General features: G+C 43.6%; 1 protein-coding gene and 1 long non-coding RNA gene across 2 annotated transcripts in view; both read left to right on the top strand.

Moving 5' to 3' along the window:
* Nucleotides 1–261: 261 nt before the first annotated feature.
* Nucleotides 262–5,983, top strand: LOC140332320 (uncharacterized). The gene is made up of 3 exons (XR_011921103.1): nucleotides 262–427; nucleotides 698–824; nucleotides 5,623–5,983. It is a non-coding gene; the product is annotated as an uncharacterized lncRNA (long non-coding RNA).
* A 3,054-nt stretch (nucleotides 5,984–9,037) lies between these two features.
* Nucleotides 9,038–11,961, top strand: part of CIMIP2B (ciliary microtubule inner protein 2B) — a 10,238-nt gene continuing 7,314 nt past the window's right edge. Inside the window, 1 exon segment of the mRNA XM_072413576.1 lies at nucleotides 9,038–9,277. Within this exon segment, the coding sequence (XP_072269677.1) occupies nucleotides 9,210–9,277 (68 nt within the window). The 5' untranslated portion in view covers nucleotides 9,038–9,209.

Below are 11,961 nucleotides of genomic sequence, written 5' to 3'. Positions count from 1 at the left end.
TGTCAAAGTCTGGTGAGACAAGAATGAAACAAAAAGTAAATAAAGCTATGAAATAAAGAATATTGGTTCATACTCTAAAATGGGATGTTTGGTTTGATAAACAATTGTTTTTTTTGTTTTTTTCAAAAATGAAATTCAGTTTACACTTAAATAAAATTCAGCCACCAGGAGTACCAGACAACTACAATTTCTGACTTTGTTCTGGCATTACATGTTTTATGTTTTATTAAATGTATCTCTTATCTATTCCATTTGAAAAGATTCAGCCCGGCGACCACTACCACCACCCGTTGTGCCGGAGAAGCCCCGGGCTCTAATCAGGCTGATCTCCCTGCAGAATGCGGATGGATCCTGGAATCTGACCTCAAAACTCTCTGATGTCCTGGGAATATCCGAGTCAGACATAAAGACTCAGAACCCTGACCAGGTATTGTGTTACTGACCATATCAGGGAATTGATGGAGGAAGGATGAATGATATTATTATACAAAATTTTAAATGTATTATATTTTCTATTCTCAGACAATAATAAATACATGTCCTTTATTACATTTATATTTCATTGAAATAAAGGTGAATTATGGTGATGCCCGATGTCTTTATGTCTAAAACCATTGGGTTGAGGAATTCAGAACCCAGAATTATACAGATATGTAACATTTCTTGTACAATAAAATACTCGTTCTCTCATCTGCAGAACATGGAGGTGTCCATGTGGGTGACGGTCTTGGCGGTGATTTGGCTGTACACCAACAGCCTGGATGAGAAAGAAGAATGGGAGCTTCTGGAGGGGAAAGCTGTCTCCTGGGTCAGGACTAAAGCAGGTAAGTGTACTGATGACTAATGGGAATCCATCTTCTACTGATATGCCCTCAATGCAGCAAATTCTGATTGGCTTCAATATTGGCACCATTTTGAATGACTTTTCACATTTTGGTTATTAACCCTGTAGATTACAGGGCAGTGGCTTTGTGCTTCACAATGGCTTTGTGTTTCTGGAATTTGTCACACTTTCCCCTTCACTAAAGGGCCAGTGCCTCTCCTGCACATGCAGACAGTGCTGATCCTCGGCACGCCTGGTTTTTCAAGTTTTGTCAGCATTGCCCCTTCCCTCGGCAAATCAGGAATAAGCCTCTTGATCGCCCTTGGCTATTTATCTGGTTCAGACAGAGCACCCAGTGTTCGTGCAACGGGTCTCCACTACTACCGAGCCCCCTAGCTCTGCTGAGCATTTTGTGCACACCTGTTGATTAATTAGTGCTTTCCAAGTCCATCTCCTGTGTTAACCTTTTTGCCCACTCTGTTATCCCCTGGTGTGCTGTTTCAGTGTTCCCGTGTCTTCAGTGACCCCCGTGTCACTCGTGCCTCCTGTGTCTCCAGCATTCCCCTGTCTTCGGTGATCCCCAAGTCACCCTGGGTCTTCTGTTGCTTCCTGTGTCACATGTGTTCCCCTGTGTCTGTTTTCAGAAATTTTGGTTCTTGACCCCTGGCTTTGTACCTGACCGCTTTTATTAGCTGCCTGCCTTGATCCTGGCCTTCTTTGACTACTCTGCTGCCTGATGATTCAGTACCACCTTGGTGTCCCCTAGGACCGCATCCTGCAACGCAACATCCTCACCTCTAAAGGCTCTCGAGAAGACCAGGCAGCTGCTTAGATTCTGCACCTTGGCCCTTCTCAGGGCTTACATTACTATTGTGCAAGTCATAACTCCCTCTAGATTCTCCGTCTCTCCTAGCGTGACAGTGTGCACGAACCATGCCTACATCCTCCCAGACCTCAGCAGATCCCAACCAACTACTCAACCAGAGGCTAAACACCCAGGAAGCTACCCAAATCAGGTACTTTGCCAGTGTCATACACTCACTACTTGCCTGGATCAGCTTCTGGTCTCTTCCAGTGCACCTGCTGAACCTTCAGCCCGGACCCATCCTCCTGCTACCCCAGTGGTCTCTGCACTTCATTTTCCCCCCAACCACAGCTTTTCTCTGGTTATCTCAAGACCTGCCGTGGCTTCATCAACCAGTGCAGTATTCACTTCAGCCACAAAATTTCCCCACTGACTGAGCTAAAGAAGCATATTTAATTTCCTTACTTTCCAGGGAAGCCTTGGTGTGGGCGTCCCCACCCCGGGAAAAAAAATCCCTTGACTAATAGTATTGAAGCCTTCCTGAGCCTCTTTAGGAGGGTTTTTAATGAACCAGCCAGGTCCTCCTCGGCTGATAACTCAAGAATGTGTTTTCACCAAAGGTCATTTACTGTGGGACAGTTTGCAGGCCAGTTTCGTACATCAGTAGCTGAGCTCGCCCTGGAACAATGAAACGCTCCACGCTACCTTCTGACAGGGCGTTTCTGATCGCATCAAGCATGAGATGGCTGGTCGAGAGATTACCTCCTCTTTGGGTGACCTGATCTCCCTGGCCATCCAGATGGATATTTGGTTTTCAAGAGCATTTCCAGGAGAAACCTCGCTCACGCAAGGCCTTCTCACCATGACTAGCTCTATCCTTTCTGTGGCCTCTGGAACCTCCGATCTCTCCTTTCTCAGAAGAACCCATGCAGCTGGGCCATTTATGACTATCTCCAGAGAAAAGGTTCCAGTGTCTATCTTCAGGTCTCTGCATTTACTGTGGACAGGTAGGACACTTTAATAAATTTTGCCCACAGAGTCCAGGAAACTTCAGTGCCTAGCATGCCCCCCTATTCTCTCCCCTTCACTCATCTACGTCCAGCTTTCCCACAACAACTCCATGCTTGCCCTTGAGGCCTTTATCAGCTGAAAATTTATTCTCATCTACCCTTATCAAGGAATGCGCTTGGTCTATAGAGCCATTAATTAAACCTCTGTAAATGTCTGCGGTAGATGGTACCCTTCAGTTATGTGGACTCAACTTCCAGACGAGATCCTTACGAATGTCTGTTGGTTTGCTTCATCACAAGACCAAAATTTTTCATGTTCTTCATCAGGCCCCAGCCTCTGCAGTCATGTTGGGCCTCCCATGGCTTTACCAGCACTCCCCATTGCTGGAAAGGTCTATTCAAGAAGAATTGGCTTGGGGTCCCTCGTGTCACTCCAAATGCCTCACCAAGTTCACACCTCTCAGGCTTCTTGCTCTTTCCACTTCTGAGTTTTCTCCATTCATCCCTGGTCAGTGTATGGATTTCCAGGATGTCTTCTTAAAGCAAAAGCCTGAGAAACTACCTCCTTACGGATCCTATGACTGTGCAATGTACCTCATTCCTAATTCCACACATCCCAGAGGTCTCCCTAAGACCCAGGCTATGAGAAAAGTTATCAAAAAAATCTGCAGAGGGGATTTATACATCCTCTTCATAAGTCTTCTTCCCCACTGGTACAGGGGTCTTTTACCAGAAAAAAATGCGACTCTCCGTCTAAATGTCATCAATATAAAGAAATGCTACCTACTTTTGCTCATTCCTGACTGACTGCTATTTGACTGTCTCTGCGGTGCACGGGTCTTTAATAAACGAGACCTCTGAGGTGTATATAATCTAATTCGTATCCAGGGAGGAAGAAGAATGGAAAACAGCATTTAATACAGCAGAGATGGGCATTATGAGTATCTTGTGATACCCTTCACTCTCTGTAATGCCCCAGCTGTTTTTCAACACTTTGTTAATGAGGTGTTTTGTGGCTTTTTTATATTTTCATTGTTTTTTTTATTAGAATGACATTCTGATTTTTTTTGCCAGACTTGCCTACTCACAGACGTCATGTTCGTTAGGTCTTACAATGGCTCAGAGCAGAAAAGTGCCTATTTGAACTCCCACAAATACCATTCCTGGGTTACATTGTTTCTAAGGAAAGTCTCTCTATTGATCCGGAGAAGGTGACCGCTATTTCCAACTGGCCACTACCCTGCAGTCTAAAGGCTACTCAGCACTTCCTGGGAATTTACCAACTATTCTAGTCAGTTTATCAGGAATTACTCCATACTGGTTGTTCCCATCCATGCACTCGGATAGATAGACTTGGATAGATTCTGGCCCCCAAGGCTTTTCATACCCTAAAACAAGCTTTTCTTTCTGGCCCAGTTCTGGTTAGGATGTTACCAAGACCTTCTCTATTGAAGTTGATGTCTCCTCCATCGGAGTGTGAGCCATTCTCTTCCAGACCATCACCGGAACCAGACGCAAATGTGTGTTTTCCCCAGCAGAACAAAATTATTTTATTGGAGACAGGGAACTCCCAACTATCAAGCTAGCTTTTAAAGAATGGCACTATCTTTTGGAGGGTTACCCACACAAGATCACTATTTTTACAGAACAAAACCTCCAGTATCTTCTGTCTTCTCAGCCCCTGGCAAGCCTGTTGTTTTTAGTTCTTTTCCCGCTTTGATTTTGTGACCAACCCTGTGCCACCGAGCCAATGCACTTCTCGCTCCTTTGATCCTCAGGACTCTGCTGTTGAGCAGTAGAGCAGTCAGAGCAGAAATTAGCATCCCACTGGCCCATATCCTAGCCTTGACCTCTGTTCAAGAATCAGCCATTCCACCTGGTAAAAGCTTGGTGCCTCCCAAACTCAGTACCAAAATCTTATGCTGGGCACATAGTTCCAAATTTTCTGGTAATCTGGGCTTTTACAGAACCTTTACATTTCTCTTCCTGACTGTACTGGTGACCCAATCTTCATAAGGATGTGACAGACTTTGTCAAAACCTGTGTTGTCTGTGCTCAAACAAAGTCTGCCACCTGTGCCCACTTCTACAACCTATTCCCACAGCACCTTGGGGTCATTTATCCATGGATATCATTACTGATCTTCCTCTTTCAGATGGCTGTACAGTTATTTGGGTGGTTGTGGATCGTTTTTCCAAAATGGCCCATTCCGTGCCCCTTCCTGTTTTACCATCAGCAGCCAATTTTTATTTGTGTAAATTTTTGGCTTCACGGTTTGCCTTCTCATATCATGTCAGATCATGGAGTGCAATTTACCTCCCATTTTAAGAAAGGCTTTTGCAAATCCCTGGACATATCTGCAAAATTTTCTTCGGCCTATTACCCGCAGACCAACGGGCAGATGGAAAGAGTCAGTCAGTCCGTAGAGCAATATCTTCAAGTCCTGAGTTCAACAAAGCATTTTGCCCAGAAAACTGCAGTTCACTGGTAATTATCCAATTCTTGCACCATTTTCTGTATGCCCTAGAGATGGTTGTGGTTGAAAATCTCAACAGACCAGCAGTTCTCCAAATACCCAAACCAGACCACCTTCTAACAAACTTGTCACATTCAAAATCACCTATTACCAATTCTGATGCTTTGTGTAAACTTCGGCAGATTGTCCTGGGGAGGTCTACACGTCTGCATGCATTGGACTGGACTGGAGAAGACAGACTATCATGGGAGAACCGGGGTGATCCAGGTGTATTAACAATTAGCAAATTACTTTTAAGAAATCCATTCCAGGTTTGCTGGATCACCCAACATTTTTTGGTGCCTTCAGATGCCACCCCTCCCATCATGGCACAAATTACTAATGTTGAATATATTGCTGGTCTGTGTGGGTCCTTTTAAATAAATGATAAGGAATTTTGATTCTATTAATATAATTATCGTTACAAGGCACCCAGACTTAATAAAAATGCCATTTAATGTCTTCTCAGGTTCCTCTCTGGGTGAGTTTGTCAGAGCGGGTAATGTGCTCCTGAAATCCTCCGTGGACCCAAAAGTGTTTGGCCTATGAGAGGAGATGATTGGAGGAACCAAGTTGGCAGAAGGCTTGTCCATATGGATTCTGGAATAGCGCTGCATCTAGGGCTAAGGCCTAAACTGTATTGTGCCTTTGTACTGCGCTCGGCTATCTGTGAGCTGAACCAAAGCTAGATTCACTGAGTTTGCTAATTAGGCAATACTAACTCTTTGCACTATTTATGTGTCATTGTTCTTTGCTACACATGTTGAAATGTTCATAGAGAAGTACTTATCTGCTGTATGTGTTAAATAATAAACCAATTTATGCTTCTATTATTTGTAATTACAATGAATTAAGACAGGGGGGTCTTCTTTAAATAAAAAGAAAAACTAATAGACATTACTGACCTCTGAGTGTAGTATTGGAGTCTAAGTTCTTCCAACATTCTTGGAGGCTATTTAATTATTGGAACCTGTTTTGCTGTCTTGCTTTCAGATATAACAATACACTAGGAGAGCCTCTTATATTTGGAAGATGGGTAAGATGCCATTCCAGATTATACCTCTAGGGGCGCTCTGTTTCAGTGTGATAGAGGACACAAAGACTTGTCTGCTATGTATTTTTGTATGAGACTGCCAATTAAAATACAAATATAAGTCACTGGGCATATCACGGGCAGGTGAGCGCCTCCACTTATTAAAGTGAGACTCTTCTCTGCAAGTGGAGGTCTTCTCTTGTCGCATGAAACCCCCAACAGCAACAGCTTGTGGCCCGAACAAGAAAATCTTCCAGTCTCTTTTTCCAGGTCTTCCTGATCTTAATCCTTAGAAATACCGACCCTGGCTTTTTCCTGACCCTTCTTGATTGCCATCTTCCCTGAACTTGGCTTGTTTGATTATGCTTCTGCTTCTGTACTGCCCATCGGTCCTACCACTTAGCAGTCACCAGCCCTTGCATGTACGGAGGCTGCAAGCTGGGCACATCCTCCTAAAGTCCATGACCCCTTGCGGGATGTTGTCTTAGTGCCCTGCACACATCCCTGCCAAGCAGCCTGGTGACATGGAGGATCCACCACCTATCTGTAATTACTGTGATACTGACATGCACCTAACAAGTTCAATTCTACTCCATCCTGTTACCCAGGACATTTACCCAATGGGCTGTGAAAGCCATGAACTGTAAATAGCCATTGCTTGGACCCGCTAGAGGAAGGGAAGTAGGCACATTAATGTCATTAATGTTTATAGAGTGCAGGACGGCTTGGTATCCCTCAATGGGGATGAGCAAACTCAGAAGCTGGCACCCACCAACTTGTAGAGTAGTGACTGTCCCACCATTAGCTTGGACATCAGAGGATTTAGTTGGGATGCTAAAGGATGGCTGAGAATGTATTTCTGTTTCCTGGCATTCTCCATTGAAGGACTGATGACCAATAGAGAAGGAGGAGGGGGGAGAAGCAAATATTGCCCTCCATGTACATCCATATCACAAAATTTATTCCCTACACTGCTGCCCTAATGGGCAACAACAACAGCAGGAGCAACAGTGATAGCATTAGGAGTGTCAGCACTAACTTTTGGTTGTATATCCTTTAAGGGAATAGAATGGTGGACAAGAACGCAGAAAGAATTGCTGGGTGCAGTGGAAGATGGTTTTTCCTACGTCAAATGAGGGAATTAAATAGTTACCCCCTAGCCTAGTTGCCCCCTACTCTGTGTTAAAAATGTCTATTCGGGGGACTCCCAATGAACTAAACCTCACAACCTAAAGCTCTCAGGGTTATGTGAAAGTCAGATGTATCTGCAGCTTTATTGGGCAGTGCATTCATTAGGAGAAGCCTTGCCTTCCAAAGATGGGGGTTGCTGCACAATTTCTACCTCACTATGCCTACAATTGTCCTCCCTATGACTTTGCCTGGGTCCCAATGCCATATCCAGAGCAATATTATCACTGTTATCTGACCCTGATCTAAGTGTTTGCTTGTCTACCTGCTGTTTTCTGAGACCTGTTTTTTTGAAATACTACCACCCCCACTACAACGACCACCACTGCTACCACCATCAATTCTACTATGGTCACCTGTACCACCACCACTATTACTACAATTAACACCAACCTCACCACAACCTTAACAGCAAAAATTGGCAGAATGCTGCACCCTACTGCACTAGAATCTAACATCAGCCCTCTGTAAAAGACTCAAAAGGGCATGCCAATTTGGTTGCCCTACATTGGATGATTTTTCCCTGCATAGGATTTTTCAACTCAGAGTCGAGTTTAAATTGCTCAACTTCTGACCTGAGATCAAAAAAAGCTCCAATCCAAATTCGAATCAACTCCAATTAGAACTATCCAACCACTAGTATAGGCTTCCCTATAGGGCTTTCCATGGCAGCCAAAATGGATTGAATGAATCTGGTTGGCACTGGAGGAGGAGGACTGGTGGCTGATGGTGAATCTTCTGTAAGTGACTTCTCTCATAACAAGGTACATTTATCAGCAGAAAAAAAATGACTGCAAAAAGAACGGTGGAGCTGTCTGCATGATTACCAGATTTACCCTCAGTATATGGAAAAACATTTAATTTGTAATAAGAAATAACAGTATAACAATATTTTAACAGTGATTTTCATATATATTAAAGCATAACTAAACCCCGACTTCTCCCCTATTCCCATTACATCACAGGGTGCTGCCATGGTCCAACTTCTCTACTTCCCAAAGACTATCTTTGGCCATTCTGATTGGCCATGGCATGATGATGTATCTCCTCTGCAGTCGTAGGTTCGTTCATTCCTGGTAGAGGCAAATAGAGGTTTTTGGCAGAGGAGATATAAAAAGTCCGTTTGCCCCAAAATCTTTTCCACTGATGCTTCCTGGTGGCTTTCTGTTTTGTACCTGCACTGCATGGCCCATCCACCATACTATGTGGACCCTGGGTCCGTTCATGGCACCGCTAAGAATAGACCTAGATGCCCTGGACAATGTAACTCCTGATGATCCATGGCAGTTACATCACCAACAGCCACACAATGACCCAATGAGCTGGTCACTCATCAGTAACATATAGATTTGGGATCATTGCTCTTTTTTGGTCAAGTGCAAAACTTGGTGACGTCCAGTTGGTGGATGGGATGACATCCAGTTGGTTGGATCACCCAGAATTTTTTAAAAATAAAAATGGATTTTTATTTATAATGACAACTATATATCCAATGAATTCAGAACTACTGCATATGTGTTCCGGGTCTGTCAGAAAGCTTTGATACCATATTAGTCACTGAGCCAACATTTTTAGCAATGGTTGCTTTTTTTATTTCAGTATTGGCTTATTTTACATCCCTAAACTGCATGTCAATTGGGCACAGTGAGTGTTAGCATCTCCACAGTGTACAAGTGGCTGGAGACCATGTGTTGTGTTACTGTTTGCCTGGATCCCGTCCTTCCCTCCCACAAACAAATCCCTGACAACTGATCACACACTGACACAGTCACAGAGGTGCTCAGGTGACACCAGGTAAGGGGGAGAGCCTGCAACCAGTGAGGAGCTCCTGCAGCATGGCAGCCACCTTCCCTCCAAAGATTAGCCCCATGCTGATGACCCCAGACCCCCATTATATCCCCGGGTAAGTGGAGAAACCATTAAAACTTCTTCATTGTGGAATCTGTCCTGTTTAATATATTCACAAACGTGTCTTATAAATACCGAAGATCTCTCTTCTATGTTTTGTGTAACAGGCAAAGAAACAAAAAATGATCTTTTCATCCGTTTAAATAAATGATGATTGTAGCAAAGTATTGAGATTACTGAAAATAATTGAGATGGGTGAATGAACTAAAATGTACTTAACGTGTATTAACATGGGCAAATGTAATAGGGTAAAGCAAAAACAGTAGACATGGGCGAATGTTTTAGGGTATACGTTGGGCACCTTTCTGTTAGCTGATGGTTGTCACCATTTGCACAAAGAAAACAAAATTCAACAAACACAAAGATCACTGTGCAAATTATTGATAAATCAAAATAAATGTCCCAGATCCTCCAGGACCTTCCAGGATTTTTGCAAACTGTCCCGTAGTGTCTGACTGTTCCCAGGATATAGAATTTGGTAGTGACACAATGGGATCGGGGTGTCCCAAAACCTGGAACAGTTGAAAGGGTTAGGTGCCAATAGTAACGGTAGCTTTGGAATTGGGGGAACCGCAGTATAAAGTGTTCAGGTCGGCAATCATTTATTCTTCTTCTCACTAAAGATTTAGTATTTAGGTTATAAAATAATTACAATAAAATCCAAAGACAAAAACGTGTTTAAAATGTTTTTTATTTTTTTTTTTAACAGTTTTAGTTGCTGTAGGAAAAATGGGAAGTGGAAATATTCCACTGACAGCAACTGGCTGTTATTTTGTTATATTGATACCAATGATTGGCACTGATTTTATTGTGCAGTGCCAGCAACTACTAATAATTGGCAACAATTTAATCCCCTAATGGCAACAGGCACCAATAATTGGCAATGATTTCATCCCCCAAAAACAGTGACCTCCAATAGTTGTCAATAATTTCATCCCTCAATACCACCAACCACCAATATTAGGTATTGATTTCATCCCCCAACACCACCAACCACCAATAATTGGCACTGATTTCATCCTCCAACATCCCAAACCACCGATATTTGGCATTGATTTAATCCTCCAACACCGCCAACAACCAATAATTCGCACTGATTTCATCCTCCAACACCACAAACCACCAATAATTGGCACCAATTTCATCCCAAAACCACCACCAACCACCAATAATTGGCATTGATTTTATCCTCCAATACCGCCAACAACCAATAATTGGCATTAATTTCATCCCCCAAGAATGCCAACCACCAATAATTAGCACTGGTTTCATCCCCCAACACCACCAATTGGCACTGATTTCATCCCCAACACCACCAATTGGCATTAATTTCATCCCCCAACACCACCAACCACCAATAATTGGCATTGATTTCATCCCCCAACACCACCAACCACCAATAATTGGCACTGGTTTGCCAATAGAAATGCACCATTTATCCCAAGTCAGGCTGAATGCAGCTGACCACTGATGGTGCCATCTGTAAACCTGTGGATTGCCTATGCAGGCCACGTGAACAGGTTCACTTTAATCCCCTCTTTGGTGCAGATACTGATCCTTGCATAACTTCCCTGCCCAAGGAGAAATCTTGTGCATGCCCCAACATAGATGCCCAACCAGCCAATTACCGAGCACCGACCCTGTCCTGTGGGGTGGTGAGGGTAGATTCACAGGATGGGGGTAGAGTCACGGGTTTTTTTGTATGTAAGCCATTCCAAAGCAATGTTCAGGCAAATCTGGAGTGAGTACATGTAAACATGAAGTGGCTGCAAAGAGTCTGAAGGAGATCATCAGCAGAGACACCCTCTCCTACCCCCTGGGCAGTTTCTGTGATAATACCACATTGGGGGGCAATGTACATTAACCTATTTTTTATGAAAAAAAAATTCCTTGCAATTTTGCAAAAGTGCCCTGAACATAGAGCAATAGATAAGTCACAGTGCTCCCTGTGTACGGTGCGCTCATTAATGCCCTGACTTATCAAGGTTGCCCCACATCAATTCTACCTTATCCTATCCAATACACCTCAGTAAGGGGTGATTTCTGGATTTCCAGTATAGAATTTCATATATCTAAAAAAAACTCCACTCTGCAAGGAAGATCCCTAGGGGCAGAAATGTGAGCAGGGCATATGGGGTCATTGCCCATTTCCTGCCCCAGGGAATCCGGCACAGAGTGGCTGGGAAGGGAAATCGATCTTGTTACAGAAAAGTATCAGCAATGGAAACACTGACAGGTCAGACAATGGTGTCACCTCCCTGTGTTGTCTACTGCCATGGCTGCAGGCCTGGTCTCCGTGTACACATCTCCATAGAAATGGCGGCCAAATACCAACAATTGTGCAGCAATGCAACCTGCAGAGGCTCTGCCTATTCACTGCCCAATTCACTTTAATTCCTAATAAAACAGAACGACGGTTTATATATTATGTGATAGCTGCACCCTGCTATATCTGAAAGTCAAATTATATCTGTCAGAAATTCAATGTAAATTCATCGCAGGAAACAAAATCAGGATTTGCAGCAAATGATTTTAGATTTTTAAAGGGAAGACGCAGTGATCAATCTAAGGAGGGGTGCAGGGGGGTCACAGGTGATCAATCCAAGGAGGGGTGCAGGGGGGTCACAGGTGATCAATCCAAGGAGGGGTGCAGGGGGGTCACAGGTGATCAGTGTAAAG

This window comes from Pyxicephalus adspersus, chromosome 6, assembly GCF_032062135.1.
Source record: "Pyxicephalus adspersus chromosome 6, UCB_Pads_2.0, whole genome shotgun sequence".
NCBI classification, from domain to species: Eukaryota; Metazoa; Chordata; class Amphibia; order Anura; family Pyxicephalidae; genus Pyxicephalus; species Pyxicephalus adspersus.
The sequence above is the reverse complement of the archived record's forward strand: the minus strand, read 5'-3'. Positions and strand labels throughout refer to the sequence as shown.